Genomic DNA, 20,088 nt, shown 5'->3' with positions numbered 1-20,088 from the left:
GCAGAGTAGTCAGAAAGGAAGATGGAAGTAAAGTGGGAGAAGTCAAGGTCAGGCTGGAAGTCACAAGTACAAACTTGAACCTCATGAAAATGGACTGAAATCCATGTTAGTTCTTGTTGCCTTTGACCTTGGTGGTGAGGGTATCCTTCAGAAGCTGGGGCTGTTTGTCATAAACACACATACATAGGCCAGGAGTTGGAGAAGCTGAAGGAGGATCTAGAGGATGGTAGAGTAGTTGCAGGCCAAGCTGCTACAAAATGAGTCAACAAAGTGAGTCACCAGTCAGCAACAACATATGTGAACTACAAATGGCTACTATTTCCTTTCCACATTACACATCTCCCAAAAATTGCCTTTTGGCCCACCCAAACTGTAAACATAAAATAAATAATTCTAGGAAAACTGGTGCACTTTAAGCAAGATGACACATTATAAAAGCATCATGGTCTGCCCCTTGTCAACTTAGTACCATACATGTTTCTTTAAGCCATACTTTAATTCTCCAAATTATGATAACAATGAAGTTGTGCTTTCACCTTACATAATACTACTATCACATAACTATTAACATGCTAACCATTTCCCAAAAGAGGAAAATAGTCTTTTTGTTGGTCCATGAATGGCATTCATTCTGCTCCCAGATGATAACCCTCCTTCTTTCATATCCTATAACTTAAATACTGACATATAAAGTTAACTATTAACACATATTGTGTTAGATGATAAGAAGATGAGAGAAGGAAGAAACATAAATTTTCAAGTAGTTTCCAAAAGAAGCTGGGTGTATATCATTGCCCACCAGAATGTTCTTCTTGAATTCAACTAGACTTTTAGACCTTCAAGACTACTGCAGATCACCCTTGGCATCAGATTAACTTAGAAGGATAGGACAGAAGCCACAGCTGACCAGTAGGCAGCACCTACCCCTCTTCGGTGGTAGTGGTACTCACAGTGTTTTACACAAGCATCCAGGCTTTTTTTTTTTTTTTTTTGGCCTTCCCATTCCAAGTTGACAGCTCAGATGCAAGGAGATGAGACTTACATTGGGAACCTGTGGGATGCATCTGGATTAGAAACTTCCACAGGAGCTAATATGTCTTATAGCAACTCCATGGACATAGCTTCTAGAATTTCTGTAAGAGACATGCCAATTACAAGAGTCACTATACTCAGGGAGGCCCAAAGTTATAGTATCCATTAGCATAGTCAATATTTATAGTTCATTTATAATTCTTTTGGTAATCAGGAAACATTTTTACCATAAACAATATTGTTGGGTAACATAATTGACCTATTAATGAGTTTTCAATAAAACAGAATGAGAAAATTAACCAAAGGTTAATTCTCATGTACAAAGGTAAAGTGTTTTGTTAACCTTTTACCCAAAAGTGATGATATGAATGTAGATTTTTTGGGTGTTTGACGAAGGAAGCCAAACCATTCTTTCAGATTATGTTAGATTTGTAGCTTTGTGGAGTGTTGCCAGAGATGTTGCTTTCTGTGTGTGAGTTTGATGAGCTAACCTGGAGTTTGTTTGTTGGACTGGCCAAAACAAATCTAGAGCCAACTATGGTCCATACCAGCTGACACTGAAGAAGTTCCTCTCAATGAAGTAAATGGAATTGAAGGGTTTCCAGAGAGATTAGCAGTGATAATACAGGCATGGGAAGTGATATAAAATTCTCAAGAATGAAACTGATAGGCCACCACCAATATTCTACCTGAATTCTATTTCTCATTTCACTTGGGGGAAACTAGGTCAAACTAACATGTGTACTAATATATGTCTAACTTAGGCATACGCTCTAGAGCAGTGATTCTCAATCTTTTTGAGATAGTAAATTTATTTGAGAAAAGGATGAAAACTGCAGACTTCTTCCTCAGATAAATGAACATAAAGACCTACATGTGGACTTTTGCTTATCATGTATTGTATTGGAAATTAATTTTCTTTGATACTTAGACTGTGTAAACAATTTTCACAAGGAAGGGATTTCAATTTAAAAATCAATTTCCAGTTCTGGGGAAAAAAAGGAAATAAATCAAAATTGTGAAGCCACATTAAAAATTAACTTGCCTTTTGCTCATATTAACAAGTAGGCTGCTGCTCAAATAAATATTAACAAGTATTAACATGTTTGTTGTGAATAAGATCTTTAAATTATGGGTAATAAGACATCTTTGACATGTCAGTGTGCATGTCCAGTTGACACTGACTTCCTAAAACTCAGAACCAGTGCTGAAAACTCTGATTCAGAAAAGAAAATAATGGCCAGTGTAATCACAGTTCCCAAGGTTCACTTTGACAGAAGTGACTGGCCTTGTGTCAAGAAATACTATAATTCCCCAAGATCTTTAAAGTTGAGTTCAGGTCAGATAATTCCCTTTGTTTTTTATCAGTAAGGTCATTGGCATCACCTTGAAAAATCTTTACCTGTTAAATAACTGAAAGCCAAGTCATGGTGTTTTGTGTGTGTGTATGTGTGTGTTTTCTTTCTTTCTTTTTTTTCAGTAAGTGTTGCTTGCCTTCTATGTCTCTCTCTCTGCCTCTCTCTCTCTTTTTATAAATGGTGGTTGCCTTCTCTGTCTCTCTCTCTCTATTTTTTTTTTTTTTGAGACAAAGTATCACTGTGTCACCCAGGCTGGAGTGCAGTGGTGTGATCACAGCTCACTGCAGCCTCAACCTCCTGGGCTTAAGTGATCCTCCCACCTCAACCTTCTAAGTGGCTGGGAATATAGGCGCATGCCACCATGACTGACTAATTTTTCTATTTTTTTGTAGAGTCAGGGTTTTACTATGTTGCCCAGGCTGGTCTTGAACTCCTGGGCTCAATCAGTCTACCCACCTCAGTCTCCCAAAGTGCTGGGATTACAGGCATGAGCCACTGCTTCTGGCCCACAGTGGTTTAAATAAATCTTGGTTTATGTTAATCACGTTGTGGATTGAATTGTATCCCCCCAAAAGATAGGTTCAAGCCCTAACCTCCATTACCTGTGAATGTAACTTTACTTGAAAATAGGGTCTGTGTAGGCTGAATGTTATGTCCCCCCAAAATTCATATATTAAATTGTAACTCCTCATGTGATAGTATTTGGACATGGGCCTATGGGAGGTAATTAGGTTATAAGGGCAGAGCCTTTATGAGTGGGATTAAGTGTCTTTATAAAGTAGGACTTGGAGTGCTCCAGGGCTTTCTGCCGTATGAGGACACAGTGAGAAGATGGCTTCTATGAACCAGGAAGCAGACCCTCTCCAGACACCAAATCTTTCAGTGCCTTGATCTTGTACTTTCCAGCCTCCAGTACTATGAGAAATAAATTTCTGTTGTTTATAAGCTACCCAGGCTATGATATTTTTTGTTATAGCAACCTGAATGGCCTAAGACAGGGCCCTTGCAGATATAATCAAGTTAAGGTCATAAAGGATTAGAGTGGGCCTTAATCCAATGCCTGGTGTTCTTATGAGATAGGCAAATTCAGACACAGAGGAGACAGAGTAGAATGCATGTGATGATGGAGGCAGAGATTGGAGTAATGCATCCAAAAGGCAAAGAATGCAAATGATTGCCAGCAACCTGAAGCTAAGACAGTGGGATGGAACAGACACTTCCCTAGAGCTTTCAGAGAGAGTATGGCCCTGCTGGCACCTTGATCTTGTACTTCTAACCTCCAGACTATGAGAGAATACATTTCTATTATGCCATCTTGTTTGTGGTACCAGAAGTGGGGTGCTATGTACAAATATCTAAAAATATAGATGTGGCTTTGGAATTGAGTAAGTGATTGAGCTGGAAGAGTTTTGAAATTCTTAATAGAAAAAGCCTTGAAGAGACTGTAGAAATAGGAGGATTAAAGGTGATTCTGGTAAGGGCTCAGAAGGAAGTAAAGAGGACAGTAGAGAAAGTTACATTTTAGGGAATACATATATTGCTATGAAGAGAATGCTGCTAGAAATAATGAACATTAAAGATACTTCTGGTGAGATCTCAGATGAAAGGAGGAACATGTATTAGAAACTAGAGTACAAGCAATCCTTGTTAGAAGTGGCAGAAACTTGGCTGAATCATGCTGTGCTATTGGGTGGAAAGTAGAACTTGTAACTAATGAACTTGAGTATTTAGCTGAGGATATTTCCAAGCAAAGAGTAGAAGGTGTAGCTTGTTTTTTCCTTCCTTCTTATGGTAAAATATGAGAGGAAAGAGATACACTGAGGAGGAAACTGTTAAGCAAAAATCATTTGATGATTTGGAAATTTCTCAGCCTATCTCAGATAGCATGCTCTGGAGACAGCACTGGGACAAACGTTTTGGTGAAGCGATTAGGTGTGTGATTTATGGATCCAATTAACTATTTCAGCAGAATCCAGGATAGAAATTTGGTTATCCAGGAAGGATCCATAGAGAATCCTTGTGCCTAATTGTATGGATTCTCTTAAAATCTATGGAAAACTGACAAGGATTTTGACAATGCTATCACCAGAAACACTGCTAATTTTGAAGAGGACAGAGACAGGATGAAAAGAAGAAAAGCTGTCCAACTTCTGGTATTACAAAAGCAGGAAACGAGGTACCCAGAGGGTGGGGACACTACCAAGGGCAGAGATGGCAGGGCCACCTCAGCTGAGGGTGGCTCAGGGACCAGTGAAGCCTCTTAGAGTCTAGAAGATAGGACCAGTTGGGTATCTATAGACCAAGAGGTTGGGGACAGTGAGGATTCCACTGACCCAGAGGGCATATTGAGTCAGCATAATTTGAGAACTCCACAAATATTTGGAAATTGAATAACATAATATAAATAACCATGATCCAAAGAAGAAATCATAAGAGAAATTAGAAAATTCTTTAAACTGAATAAAAGTGAAGTACAACATAAAATATTTTATGGGATGCTGCAAAAGTAATGGTTAGAGGAAATTTTATAGCTTTAATATGTCTATTTTAGAAAAAAAATTATCTAAACCTAAGCTTCCACCTTAAGAAACTAAAAATGAGAGCAAACTTAAAAACAATAGCAACAGAACAGCAGAAGGAAGGAAGTACAGTCATCTTTTGCTTGATGCTAGGGATACATTCTGATAAATGCATCATTAGGTGCTTTCATCTTTGTGTGAACATCATAGAGTATACATCCATAAACCTAGATGGTATAGCCTACTGTATTAGTCTGTTCTCATGCTGCCAATAAAGACATACCTGAGACTGGGTAATATATAAAGGAAAGATGTTTAATTGGCTCACAGTTCAGCATGACTGGGGAGGCTTCGGGAAACTTACAATCATGGCAGAAGGGGAAGCAAACATATCCTTCTTCACATGGTGGTAAGAAGGGGAAGTGCCAAGCAAAAGGGGAAAAGCCCCTTATAAAACCATCAAATCTCATGAGAACTCACTGTCATAAGAACAGCATGGAGGTAGCTGCCCCCATGATTCAATTACCTCCCACTGGGTCCCTCTCTTGACACATGGGGATTATGGGACCTACAATTCAAGATGAGATTTGGGTGGGGACGCAGCCAAATCATATCATTTTGCCCCTGGCCCCTCCCAAATCTCATGTCCTCACATTTCAAAACATGATCATGCCTTTCCAACAGTCCCCCAAAGTCTTAGCTCATTCCAGCATTAACCCAAAAGTCCAAATCCAAAGTCTGAGACAAGGCAAATCCCTTCTGCCTATGAGCCTGTAAAATCAAAAGTAAGTTAGTTACTTCCTGGATATGATGGGGATACAGGCACTGGGTAAATACACCTATTCCAAATGGGAGAAATTGGCCAAAACAAAGGGGGTACAGGCCCCATGCAAGTCTGAAATCCATTGGAGCAGTCAAATCTTAAAGCTCTGAAATGATCTCCTTTGACTTCATGTCTCACATCCAGGGCACACTGATGTAAGAGGTGGGCTTGCATGGCCTTGGGCAGCTCTGCCCCTGTGGCTTTGCAGGGTACAGCACCCCTCCTGGCTGCTTTCACAGGCTGGCATTGAGTGTCTGTGGCTTTTCCAGGTGCATGGTGCAAGCTTTCAGTGGATCTAACATTCTGGGGTCTGGAGGACAGAGGTCCTCTTCTCACAGCTCCACCAGGCAGTTCCCTGTTGGGGACTCTGTGTGGGGACTCCATCCCCACATTTCCCTTCCATACTGCTCTAGCAGAGATTCTCCATGAGGACTCTGCCCCTGCAGCAAACTTTTGCTTTGACAGCCAGGCATTTCATACATCCTCTGAAATCTAGGCAGAGGTTCCCAAACCTCAATTCTTAACTTCTGTGTGTCCACAGGCTCAACACCACGTGGAAGCTGCCAAGGCTTGGGGCTTGCACTCTCTAAACCCACAGCCCGAGCTTTACGTTGGCCCCTTTCAGCCATGGCTGGAGCGGCTAGGATGCAGGGCAACAAGTCCCTAGGCTGCACACAGCAGGGGAGCCCTAGGCCCCACCCACAAAACCATTTTTTCCTCCTAAGCCCCAAGGCCTGTGATGGGAGGGGCTGCTGTGAAGGTCTCTGACATGCCCTGCAGACAGAAAACTGACTAAAGAAGAAATAGAAAATGTGAATAGATGTATAATAAAGAGATTGAGTTAGTAATTAAAAAAAAAAAGACACACAAGGAAAAGCCCAGGCCCCAAGGGCTTCACTGGTGAATTCTACCAAACATTTAAAGAAGAATTAATACCAGTTCTTCACAAACTCTCCCCCTCCCCAAAACAAGAAGAAGGAATATCTTCCATCTCATTTCATGAGGCTAATATTACTTTGATATCCAAATCAGTCAAATACATCACAAGAAACATAAACTACAGACCAGTATGTCTTATTCTCAACAAAATACTAGTAAACTGAATTCAGTAACATATAAAAAAGGATTTTCTACTACGACCAAGTGGAATTTATCCCAGGAATCCATCTGAGCATCAGTTTAAAAATCAACCAAATCCATATCAACAGAATAAAGGACAAAATATGCAGAAAAAGCATTTGACAAAATCCAACACCTCTTCATAAAAAACAAACGTTGAAGAGAACCAGTATGAGAAAAAAATGGGATATCTGGAAATGGAGAATGTCATTACAGACCAACTTCAATAAGTCAGTTATGAATAAAAGAAAATAAGAAATAGGGTAATAGTGGAGTTTAGGGATGGTTTATTTGCTTGGTTGGTGGCTTGATAATTTTTAAGATAGGAAAGATATGTAATGTGTAAAAGATAGCAGGAAGAATCCAGGAGAGAGAGAGTAGATAACACAGGAAGAGAATGAACTGTTGATGGCATATGATTGATGGGGAAGGAGATGGGATCCAAGATACAAGTGGAAGAATAGGTCTTTAGATATGAGTGGCCCTTCTCCTATGCTAACTAAGATGATAGGAGAGAATGGGTGCAAGCTCAGGTAAGTTAGTGGGAAACTGAGGACATTCCAATTCATTGGGAAGAAGGAGGTTATATCATCATTTAAGAATGAGGGGTGAGGAGAATAATGCTTGAGAAAATGGCTTGAAATAAACTTCGTGCGAAGGTGAGCTTACTAGAAAAACATAAGATTGATAAGCAATACTGAGTGACCTGTAGTATTCATGTATTCTTAATCATTCTTATGATGCTAACTGTATAGATGGATGGAATAGCCTATAGCCATCTCCATCATAACACTATATGTGGGATCAAAGATGAATAATGTAGTTGAATGAGCTGGCATGAAAACCAGCATGGATAAGAAGGACAATTCAATAAGTGATTAATGGATAATTAGTTATTCATCTAGAAATAGTTATTGTAGATCTCTGCCTCATAACTGCACACAAAGCAAATAGCAAGTATATTAAATACATGGGAGAAAAGCAAACTTTTTGTAAAATTTGTAGAAGAAAATATGTGAAAGTATATTTATGACTTCAGAGTAGGGAAGGAAATCTTTTAAAAAGACAGTAAAGCCCAATATATATAAAAAGGAAATTTCAATTGGACTACATTAAAATTAAAAACTTATTATTCTTCAAAAGATACTCTCTTTTAGGGGAAAATTAAAGTCACAGAACTCAGCTTCCATTATTGGTACAGTGAGTAATGTGGATCACACTTCCCTTAAGGACAACCAGTAAATCCATATAAAAATATGAAATCAGCTGGAAGGCATTAGAACTGTCAAGGTAGTACAGAATACTAGAACAAGATCCAAGAAATGATCTAAGTCCAGTGAGGTGAACCAAAGCATCTAGTGGGCTTTCACTTTCAGATTATTTGCTTATCTGGAAGAGGCAGCTGAGGGTACTGAATGGCATTTTTGATAGCCTCATAGGACCAGAGAGAAGAAAGTTGGAATCAGAGACTTAAGGGTTGGGACCTTGGTACTTTGAATTATACCCAAAATCAACTACATTCTAGGAATAAAGGTGAACTTGTAGTAAACCAGCCCTTCCACAGACTGTAGCCCAACTGCAAGTCATCTGGTTGACCCAGAAAAATCTCAATACCTAAAACTGGTTGGTGATGACCAACAATTACTGGAGCTCCCAGATAGCTGGCAGAAGCAAACAATGATTCTCTCTAGAAGAGGAGTACCTTCGGCCGGGCACGGTGGCTCATGCCTATAATCCCAGCACTTTGGGAGGCTGAGGCGGGCAGATCACGAGGTCAGGAGATCGAGACCATCCTGGCTAACATGGTGAGACCCTGTCTCTACCCAAAACAAAAAACAAGCAAGAAAAAGCCCCAAAAAATTAGCCGGGCATGGTGGCGGGCGCCTGTAGTCCCAGCTACTTGGGAGGCTGAGGCAGGAGAATGGTGTGAACCCAGGAGACGGAGCTTGCAGTGAGCCGAGATCGCACCACTGCACTCCAGCCTGAGCAACAGCAAGACTCTGTCTCAAAAAATAAAGAAGAGGAGTACCTTCAAATTATTTCCCCATCAACTTTTCATGAAAATTCCTGATAAAAGATAACCAGGCAACCGAGCTAAGAACAACCAGCAGAAACAATTGATGATAGAAGTAGAATCACTGGAGTTTCTTATGTTAGGATAATTAGATTTGGATAAAATACTGTTTTTTATTCAGGGACGTAAAAGACAAGATTGAAAAGAATTTGATGGAAAACCAGAAGCTATTTTTAGAATGACTTATTAGACTCTAATTCCTGATTTCATTAAGCTACAATTATCAAAACAGTGTGGTACTGGCATAAGAATAGACATACAGGCCAATGAAATAGAGCACTCAGAAGTAAACCCTCACACGTGGTCAACTGATTTTTAACAAGGGTGCTAAGACCATTCAATGGTGGAAATGGTGGTCTTTTCATGAAATGATACTGGGAAAACCGGATACATACAATGGAATGAAGTTGGACTCTTGCCTTACACCATATACAAAAATTAAAAATGGATTAAAGGTACTGTTATAATGATAGTAGCATTATTCAAAACAGCCAAAAGGGCAAAGCCACCCAAGTGTCTGTTAACAGATGAATGGATAAATAAAATGTGGTATATACATGTAATAGAATATTATTCAGCCCTAAAAAGAAAGGAAAATCTGACATATACTACAACATGGATAAACCTGGAGACATTATGTTAAGTAAAATAAGCCAGTCACAAAAAGGCAAATATTGTACGATCCCACTTATTTGAGGTACTTAAGGGTAGTCAAATTTATAGAGACAGAAAGTAGAATGGTGGTTGCCAGGGGCTCGGGGGAGGGAGAAATGGGGAATCACTGTTTAATTGGTATGGAGTTTCAGTTTGGGAAGATAAAAAAGTTCTGGAGATGGATGTTTGTGAAGGTTGTACAACACTGTGAATGCACTTAATGCCACTGAAGTTGATATGATTTGGCTCTGTGTCCCCACCCAGATCTCATCTTGAATTGTACTCCCATAATTCCCATGTGTTGTGGGAGGGAATGGGAGATAATTAAATCATGGGGGTGGTTTCCCTCATACTGTTCTCGTGGAAGTGAGTAAGTCTCATGAGATCTGATGGTTTGATAAGGGGAAACCCATTTTGCTTGGCTCTCATTCTCCCTCGTGCTGTTGTCATGTGAGACATGCCTTTCACCTTCCACCATGTTTGTGAGACCTCCCCAGCTATGTGTAACTGTAAGTCCAGTTAAATCTCTTTCTTTGGTAAATTGCCCAGTTTTGGGCACGTCTTTATCAGCAGCATGAAAACGGACTAATACAGAAATGTACACTTAAAAATGGTTAAAATGGTAAATTTAATGGCATGTGTGTTTTACCATAAAAATCTTTCTAAAATGGGCCAGGCACGGAGGCTCATGCCTGTAATCCCAGCACTTTGGGATGCTGAGGCAGGCAGATCATTTGAGGTCAGGAGTTTGAGACTGGCCTGGCCAACCAATACGGTGAAACCCCGTGTCTACTAAAAATACAAAAATTAACTGGGTGTGGTAACACACACCTGTAATCCCAGCTAGGATGAGGCAGGAGAATCGCTTGAAGCTGGGAGGCTGAGGTTGCAGTGAGCCGAGATTGTGCCACTGCACTGCAGCCTGGTCCACAGAGCGAGACTCCATCTAAAAAAAAAAAAACTTTCTAAAATGATGGATACGGGCCGGGCACGGTGGCTCACGCCTGTAATCCCAGCACTTTGGGAGGCCAAGGCAGGTGGATCATTTGAGGTCAGGAGTTCGAGACCAGCCTGGCTAACATGGTGAAAGCTTGTCTCTACTAAAAATACAAAAAATTAGCCAGGTGGTAGTGAGAGGTGACAACGGGCTAGCAGCCCTCGCTCACTCTCAGCACCTCCTTGGCCTCAGCGTCTGCTCTTGCCACACTTGAGGGGCCCTTCAGCCAGCCGCTGCACTGTGGAAGCCCCTCTCTGGGCTGGCCGAGGGGGAGCTGGCTCCCTCTGCTTGCGGGGAGCTGTGGAGAGAGAGGTGTGGGCGGGAACCGTGCCAGCGCGAGTTCCGGGTGGGCGCGGGCTCGGCAGGCCCCGCACTTGGAGCGGCCGGCCAGTGCCGCTGGCCCTGGGCAGTAAGGGGCTTAGCACCCGGGCCAGCAGCTGTGGAGGGGGCGCGGGGTCCCACAGAACTGCCTGTGCCACAATCAAATTCTTGCTGGGCCTTAGCCGCCTCCCCATGGGGCAGGGCTTAGGACCTGCAGCCCGCCATGCCCAAGCGCCCCCCCCTCCCCGCAGTGGGCTCCCACGCAGCTGGAGCCTCCCCGTCGGGTGCCGCCCCCTGCTCCGTGGTGCCCGGTCCCATCGACTGCCCAAGGGCTGAGGAGTGCAGGCACGCGGTGCAGGACTGGCAGGCAGCTATGCCCACGGCCCTGGCACGGGTTCCACTAGGCAAAGCCAGCTGGGCTCCTGAGTCAGGTGGGGACTTGGAGAACTTTTATGTCTAGCCAGAGAGTTGTATATGCACCAATCAGCACTCTGTGTCTAGTTCAAGGTTTGTAAACACACCAATCAGCACCCTGTGTCTAGCTTAAGGTTTGTAAATGTACCAATCAGTGCTCTGTGTCTAGCTAATCTAGTGTGGACTTGGAGAACTTTTAAGTCTAGCTAGAGGATTGTAAATACACCAATCAGCACTCTGTGTCTAGCTCAGGGATTGTAAACGCACCAATCTGCACCCTGTCAAAATTGACCAATCAGCACTCTATAAAACGGACCAATCAGCTCTCTGTAAAATGGACCAATCAGTAGGATGTGGGTGGGGCCAGATAAGGCAATAAAAGCCAGCTGCCCCAGCAAGCAGCAGGAACCTGCTGGGGTCCTTTTCTACACTGCGGCGGCTTTGTTTTTTTGCTTTTTGCAATAAATCTTGCTGCTGTTCACTCTTTGGGTCCGCACTGCCTTTATGAGCTGTAACACTCACTGTGAAGGTCTGCAGCTTCACTCCTGAGGCTAGCAAGACCACAAACCTACTGGGAGGAATGAACAACTCCGGACGGGAGGAAGGAACAAACTCCAGGTACACCACCTTAAGAGTTGTTAACACTCACTGCAAAGTTTTGCAGCTTCACTCCTGAAGCCAGCGAGACCACGAACCCATCAGAAGGAAGAAACTCTGAACATGTCCGAACATTAAAAGGAACAAACTCAGGACACACCATCTTTAAGAACTGTTAACACTCACTGCGAGGGTCCGCGGCTTTATTCTTGAAGTCAGTGAGATCAAGAACCCACCAATTCTGGACACAGTAGTGGCCTGTGCCTGTAATCCCAGCTACTTGCGAGACTGAGACAGGAGAATTGCTTGAGCCGCGGAGGGGGAGGTTGCAGTGAGCTGAGATGGTGCCACTCCACTCCAGTCTAGGCAAGAGAGTGAGACCCTGTCTCAAAAAATAAATAAAATAATGGATGTGAACTTGAACCAAAGAGAAATTCTGAATTAAAAAATCCAATGACAGAAATTGAGAACTCAAGGGATATGTTTAAAAGTACATTATCACTAAAGAAAGAATTAGTGATTGGAAAATAGGTGGTAAAATATGCAAATGAGAAACAAAAATTAAAAAGAGCAGATAAGAGATACAGAGGATATGGCGTGTAAGTCTAACAGGTTATTGAAACCCCACAGCAAAGAAGGGCAGACAAGGTATTTGTTCCCTCGTTCCCCTATTTCTGCCTTCTTTTTATTAAGATATTTTAAAATTCAATTTATCTATTATTGCAAAGATAGATAGCACAGAGAGATCCCATATACTTTTGCATTCATTTCTTTTTATTAACATCTTAGACTGATGTGACATATTTGTCAAAATTAGTTGACCAAAATTGATACTTCATTATCTAAAATCAATGCATTATTCAGGTGTTAATACATTTTTTAAAAGAAAATAAATAAATGATAGAGAAGTGTTTATTATTGATGAAGTTGCTAATTTTCTTAGGTATATGTCACTCTCCCCTCCCCACCCCACAGTGTTAGCAGATACTGGTATTCATCTGTTCATTAAAAATGGGGAAATTGGGTACTTACATTAAAAAGTGTGTTGCGGCCGGGCGCGGTGGCTCACGCCTGTAATCCCAGCACTTTGGGAGGCTGAGGCGGGCGGATCACGAGGTCAGGAGATCGAGACCATCCTGGCTAACACGGTGAAACCCCGTCTCTACTAAAAATACAAAAAATTAGCCGGGCGTGGTAGCGGGCGCCTGTAGTCCCAGCTACTTGGGAGGCTGAGGCAGGAGAATGGCGTGAACCCGGGAGGCGGAGCTTGCAGTGAGCCGAGATCGCGCCACTGCACTCCAGCCTGGGCGACAGAGCGAGACTCCGTCTCAAAAAAAAAAAAAAAGTGTGTTGCTAGATCCTTTAAGGGAATGAACAAATTGAGTATGTTCTGTGTATAAACCTTATGGACTTTTTACGTAGAAGACAACTTTACAGTCTTTTTTTTTTTTTTTTTGGGCCACTCATTATTTTATGTGCTTCATTAGAAATGGGCTATGTTTACTTTGTTCATTTCACTCATTGGGTTCTTTTTAACAAGTACAGGCTAGCTTCACTGTCTAGTATGGAACCACTAATCCCATGTAGCAATTTAAATGTAAATTAATTAAAATTCAATGAAATGAAAATTTTACTTGCTCAGTTCCTATCAGCCATATATCAAGTGAGCAAATATATGTAAACCTACTCCCAGAGGTTGAGAGAGCTGAGCTGACAAATGCAGTTTCTCAGAAGGAAACATTTGGTAGGGATAAAAGGACTTAAGATGGTGGATCCCCATACCTGCCCTGCAGATATTATTCTTTCTATTGCAAGCTTTTTTTTTTTTTTTTTTTGGTAAAACATGTGCAGCTTGTCATGTCTGAGACCCTCTTGCAAAACTCTGACCAGTGGGAAAATTAGATAAGGATCTTTATGAGGGGTTTTCTATGCTACAGGTAGTGTTTCTTTATGAGGGGTTATCTATGTTATAGGCATTGTTTCTTCACCTTGCTGGGGGAATGCCTTGGTATGCAAGAGTCAAACACTGGTTATTATGATGTTTCACTTCAAGATAGCATTACTCTTGCCATGCAACAGGCAGCTTTCCTACACATAGCCATAAATGGCTAATGGCTTCCATATTGGATAGTAGATAAAGAACATAACTTGAAGTCGTCTCTTCCAGTCATTGGCCGTCGTAACATTCTTCAAAGTCTGGCTCAACTGTAACATCTTCTGATTAACACCTTTGTGGTCAGAGTCATCTGACATAAACATCTTCAACTTCTCCCTTTTCTCTTGCACTCACCCTCCACTTTCCTCCTATTCAGGAACAAATCACTTCCTTCTTTTCTGAGACAAACTACTTCACCAGCCCATCTGGTCTCATTTCCTCCCCATCAGCTGTATCTCTTTTCTTCCATCTTCAATTTCTTGTGCCTACTAAACTTTACCTTTTCTTTTCTACAAATTAGCTTTCCACTACCCTTGAAAATAAGAATACTTTAAATCCGGTTGCTTAGTTCAACCAATATCCTTTTTCTTTTCTTGCAGTATCACAATTCTCAAAAGAGATTATTGTCTATTTTCAGTCTTACCAACTCTTCTGAACCACTCGAAAGGACAGTCCACAGGTAACATCTCTCTCTCTTTCCCTCCTCTGTCATTCCCCCAAATTCCACCATCAGCTTAGTTCTCACCCTCTTTCGGCTCTCTGCAGCAAAGCAACAGTGTTCCCTCTCCTGAAACACTGTTGTTTTTATGATGTTTGAACCATCTGGGCGCTCCCTAAGTAGCTCCTCTTCTCGAACTCCTTTTCTTCCCCATTCCAAAACGTTGGTATTTCACAATCCCGTTTATTTTCCAAAAGACCTCCCTTGGCGATGTCATCCCTTGCCCTATTTTCAATCATACTTTCACAGATTATTACATTTTGCTAAATTCATGTGTCACCTGTATTCTTTCATCTCTTTTGTCCTTTAATCCACTCTATACGGTACAGACACCGCCCTGAACACTGTTCCAGCCATGTTATATGTGAATACCCTGCACTGATGATTCAATGCATTTCTAACACCTGAGCCTGGTATTTGACACTCTCCACAACCTAACTCACTCTAACCAACCCCTTGGCCTAGTTTCTGGCCAGCTAAGATGCTGGGCCAATTCCGAGCGTGCCCTGAACCCCGCCCCGCTGTGCCCTGGCTCCTGCCGCTTCCTACGCGGGAAACCCGTGGCGCTCCTCCTCCTCCTGTGTCAGCATCCAGCACGCGGCCACGGGCAGCTCGAGGGCAGAGTCCACCAGGAAATCTTTACAGCTTCTCCTGCCCCCCATCCCGACCCCTCCGCAGCACCTGGCGTCCTCGGCATTCGTGGGCAGGACCCGTCCCCGCCCCAGCCCTTCCGCAGCTCCTAGGACTGTCGTCTTCGCAGTCAGCACGTCCGCGGTGAGCGTGGTCAGCTCCTCTTCCTCTCAAAATGTAGAGATCATGGGTTCTCGGTTTTTATTTTCTCGATGGTATTTTCTCGATGGTATACCAGCCCGCGACATAACGAGGAAAAATATGTTTGAATATATACGTATATTTTTATGTATTAAAATATATAGAATATATAATTATATTTAATATGTATCTTATGCTCCCCACCCTTTCAGCAGCGCATCAATCGCTTGTACTCTGCGATGCCCCCGCCAGGTCTGAGCCGGACCCGCGCCCCCGCTGCGAGACACGACCAGCGCCTGCCACAGAGCTGCGGTCCTCCGGGCTCCTAGAGGGGCACCCTCCCCCACTACCGGCGCGCGTGCGGCCGGGCATTGTTCTCGCTCCCGGGGGTGGGTTCCCGCCGCCGCCGGTAGAGCGAAGGGTGAGTGGGGCGGTCCAGCAGGGCGGTCCCGGGTGCTTCCCAAACCGCCCCTGTCCCGCATCCGGCCTCCGCGCCGCCTTTCTTCGACCCCTCGGCCACAGGCCGGGGCTCGGCTGTATCTGGGGTCCCGCCCGCCGCTCCGTCGGTCAGTCCCGCCATCCATTTCCACTTGCCCACTCAGCCACCCGCCTTTTTGGTCAGCTGACTCCTCAGGCGCTTACCCAGCGTGTCTTGTGTCGGGCTGCAGGCTCAGGAGTCTGACACTCGCCAATGGGCTCCTTCCTGCCACTTCTCACGTGGCCAAAGCTCGGTTTTGAGACGGGTCTCAGCCTTTCTCTTGGCTCCCCGAGGAAGCCAAGAGGGGACAGGATCTCACTATGTTGTCCAGGCTGGTCTCAAACTCCTGGACTCAAGTGATCCTCCTGCCTTTGGCCTCCCAAAATGCTGGGATTACAGGCATGAGCCACTGTGCTTGGTCTCTGGTATTTTACACTAAAAAATTAAGAGAAGGCCCTGCGCGGTGGCTCATGCCTGTAATCCCAGCACTTTGGGAGGCCGAGGCGGGAGGATCACGAGGTCAGGAGATCGAGACCATCCTGGCTAACACAGTGAAACCCTGTCTGTACTAAAAATACAAAAAATTAGCCAGGCGCAGTGGCGGGCGCCTGTAGTCCCAGCTACTCGGGAGCCTGAGGCAGGAGAATGGCGTGAACCCGGGAGGCGGAGCTTTCAGTGAGCCGAGATAGCGCCACTGCAGTCTGGCCTGGGCGAAAGAGTGGACTCTGTCTCAAAAAAAAAAAAAAAAAAAAAAAATTAGGAGAAATATCCCCAGGGTTCTTGTGTTTAGCTATGTATGAAAAATCTATTAATACCTGGCAAAGCACGGTTTAGGAGACGCTGCTTCATAGGCATCTCAGACCTAACTTTCTTAATGAATAGCTCAGCAAATAGCACCATCATCCTCTAGTCACAAGGGCCAACCACAAACTTGAGTCCTTGACCCCTCTCTCTTCCAAGCCCTTATACGGTGTGTCAAGTCCTGTCAAATCTCCCATCTTTTTGTCTTTTGCCTCCCATAGCTCAGTCTCTCAGTCTCTCTTCTGAATGGTTGCAACAAACCCCTTCCCATGTCTTCTCCACGCCACTCTCTGGGTGGGCACACAGACCTTCCAGCCATCACTGTGGCCATGGGGATCAAATGCAAACTCTGTAGTTCAACTTCTCAGACCTCCTCTCTCACCATTCATTAACTGTGCCCCAGGGTCTGGCACCGGCTTCTTAACCTGCCTGCTCATCAGAAGCTCTTGTGGCACTTACTAAAGCCCTGTCCCATGGAGATTCTGACTCAAGAAGTCTGCCTTGCAGTTCATGTTTCATGGCTGATTTTGAGCCGTAGTCAGAAGTGACAGCCATTAATCTGGTCTCCCCAAACTACCTTCAGTTTCCTCAGTGGGCCACATTCTCTCATACCCATTTTCACTTTGCCTGGGTGACCTTCCTCTCCATCTCACTCAGCTCACTCATATCAGGCTCTGCTGAGATGTCTCCTCCAGGCAGCTCTTTCTGGCTCTTCCCATCCCTTTCTCCTTGGTCTTGGTCAGTCATCTTTCCCTTGTGCTACCTTGTCTACTTCGCTCCGTCCTTGGATTTATCACTGTGTTTACGTGTTGCTTTCCCATAATAAACTAAGAGTCCTTTGGTACACATCTTTTAATTCTGAGACTGCTCTTTAGTATGCTATCTAGCACAGAGTGAATGCTGAAGTGTTTGTTGAAAGAATCCATTTTTCTTTGTGCTGTTTCAGAACCTTGCGACTTAAAAGTCAAGAATAATTTTTCCTTGTTTCTACATTCACCTTGCCCATTCTCCATGATCCCTTCCTAACATTTTCACCATCATTTCTGATTTAGTATCAGCCAAGATTGTCCTGGGCATCAACCCATTCTGTAATAAAAAGAAATAAAAAGAGCAAGTACTGTAGAGTTGCAGCCTGGGTTCATGTCTCGACTTTGCTATTTACCAGTTTGTAGCCTTGGACAAATTACTTGGCTTTTAAGAACCTTAGTTTCCTCATTTGTAAAATTGAGATGATAATACCTGATGGTGTTATTGTCAAGCTCCAGTAAAATAGTATTTGTAAAGTGCTTGGCCCATAGTAGGTGTTTATTAAGTGTGAGTTCCCTTCTTTTGGGATGCCCCATAGCATAATAGAAAGAGCTAAAGACTTTGGTTGCAGAGCCCAGTTCTGCTGCTCCCTGGCTGTCTTTGGTCAACTTATGACTTAGTAGCCTCGTTAGGAAAATGGGCGTAATTTTTTTTTTTTTTTTTTTCCGAGGCGGAGTCTCACTCTGTTGCCCAGGCTGGAGTGCAGTGGCGCCATCTTGGCTCACTGCAAGCTCCCCCTCCCCGGTTCATGCCATTCTCCTGCCTCAGCCTCCCGAGTAGCTGGGACTATAGGCGCCCGCCACCACGCCCGGCTAACTTTTTGTATTTTTAGTAGAGATGAGGTTTCACCATGTTAGCCAGGATGGTCTCGATTTTCTGACCTGGTGATCCTCCCGCCTCAGCCTCCCAGAGTGCTAGGATTACAGGCGTGAGCCACCCTGCCTGGCAAAAATGGGCATAATTTTGATTGTCCTTATAGACTTGTTAGGAAAAGCATATAAAATTTATGTTAAGTATCAAGCTAGTGCTCAATAAAATGGTGGTTATTTCTGAGATGTAATCATATACTATAGTGCTTTTCTTGCTCTCTGTAATCTACAAGCACTATTTTATTATCCCTAATGTTGTTCCTAACAGTATTACTAAAGGCCAAATTGATTTCAGCCATACTAACATTTTTCTTTCACATCCTAAAAAAATCCTGAGTCATCTATAAATGTATCATTTATGTGGAAGTGCCCTGTTAGTCAGTTTTCTTTACAATGCTATGCTCCCTGGCAACTGGGCTTCAAAAACCTGTATTTATATTCCAAGTACATTATTTTCCCTGTGTAACATGAGCATTGTCCACCCTCAGGAGCGTCCTGGGGAGTTGGAATTCAGAAGGAATCTCTCAGACGCAAATCTCCATCTCCTCCCTGCCTCACCTGGGCAGCCTTTTCAGACTGTCTCTGCCCAGAATGTCAGGAGAGGCCACAGTCTTGGCCTACCATGCTCCAGAAGAACAGGAAGGACTTCTAGTTGTCAAGGTTGAAGAAGAAAATTATGTTTTGGACCAGGACTTTGGCCTTCAGGAAAACCCCTGGAGCCAAGAGGTATTCCGGCAGAAGTTCAGGCAGTTTAGTTACTCTGACTCCACTGGCCCTCGGGAGGCTCTGAGCCGGCTGCGAGAGCTTTGCTGTCAGTGGTTGAGGCCGGAGGTGCACTCCAAGGAGCAGATCCTGGAGCTGCTGATGTTGGAGCAGTTCCTGGCCATCCTTCCTGAGGAGCTGCAAGCTTGGCTGCGAGAGCATCGGCCAGAGAATGGAGAGGAAGCTGTGACTATGCTGGAGGAGCTGGAAAAAGAACTGGAGGAGCCAAGGCAACAGGTAAGAAGTAAACATTTTTGTTTGTTTGATCTATTGTAAGTTAATGGGGAAGCCATAATTATGACTGGGGCATTGACTCAGCTCTCAGAGAATTATACAGTTTCTTTCTTTTGGGTTATTAATTATTCACTCATTGGGTTCAAGTCACTAGGGCTCTTAAGGTCCTGTTTTTTTTCTCTCTAATCATTTGAATGAGTTTTTGATTCTTCTGTTACTGCCCTGTTGCTCTAGGAGTTTTCTGCTTGTGTATCCTCAGAATGATAGTGCTGGTACTTGATTACTCCTAGGACACAACTCATGGCCAAGAAATGTTCTGGCAGGAAATGACATCCACAGGAGCACTGAAGTCTCTGTCTCTGAATAGCCCGGTGCAGCCCTTAGAGAACCAGTGCAAGACTGAGACTCAGGAGTCCCAGGCTTTCCAGGAGAGAGGTGAGAAGCCCCAGTCCATGTGGGGTTGAGGATGGAGGTGAGAGCTATCAACTGTGGCACGGTTCATTTTCTTAATGACAGCCACTTGTGGCTATCACTAAGTATTGTGGAAAGGCTTCTTTGCCTAGAAATATTCTTCCTTAGGCTCTGCCTAGAATCTGAAATTCCAGTATCATTTGTAACTTTGGGTTAAGAATTAAAGTCTTTAGTAAAATTCTCTAATACCCATAATTATTTTTTTTCTTTTTCTTTTTTCTTTCTTTTTTTTTTTTTAGATGGGGTCTCACTCTATCACCCAGGTTGGAGTGCAGTGGTGCAACCACAGCTCACTGCAGCAGCCTTGAACCCCTGGGTTCAAGTGATCCTCCT

At 43.5% G+C, this 20,088-nt stretch overlaps 1 protein-coding gene across 3 annotated transcripts in view; it reads left to right on the top strand.

Moving 5' to 3' along the window:
• ZSCAN30 (zinc finger and SCAN domain containing 30) overlaps nt 1-20,088 on the top strand; it is a 39,485-nt gene that overhangs the window by 7,337 nt on the left and 12,060 nt on the right. For 2 of the 3 annotated variants that reach the window (XM_008955686.4, XM_003830236.5), the window contains exons 2-3: nt 18,777-19,287; nt 19,575-19,719. In XM_008955686.4, coding sequence (XP_008953934.1) covers nt 18,880-19,287; nt 19,575-19,719 — 553 coding nt within the window. In that variant the 5' untranslated portion in view covers nt 18,777-18,879. Of the gene's footprint in view, nt 1-13,014; nt 15,337-15,545; nt 15,755-18,776; nt 19,288-19,574; nt 19,720-20,088 lie in introns of those variants that run through there. The other variant, XM_063597321.1, reaches the window with a different exon arrangement.

This window comes from Pan paniscus, chromosome 17, assembly GCF_029289425.2.
Source record: "Pan paniscus chromosome 17, NHGRI_mPanPan1-v2.0_pri, whole genome shotgun sequence".
NCBI lineage: Eukaryota > Metazoa > Chordata > Mammalia > Primates > Hominidae > Pan > Pan paniscus.
The sequence above is the reverse complement of the archived record's forward strand: the minus strand, read 5'-3'. Positions and strand labels throughout refer to the sequence as shown.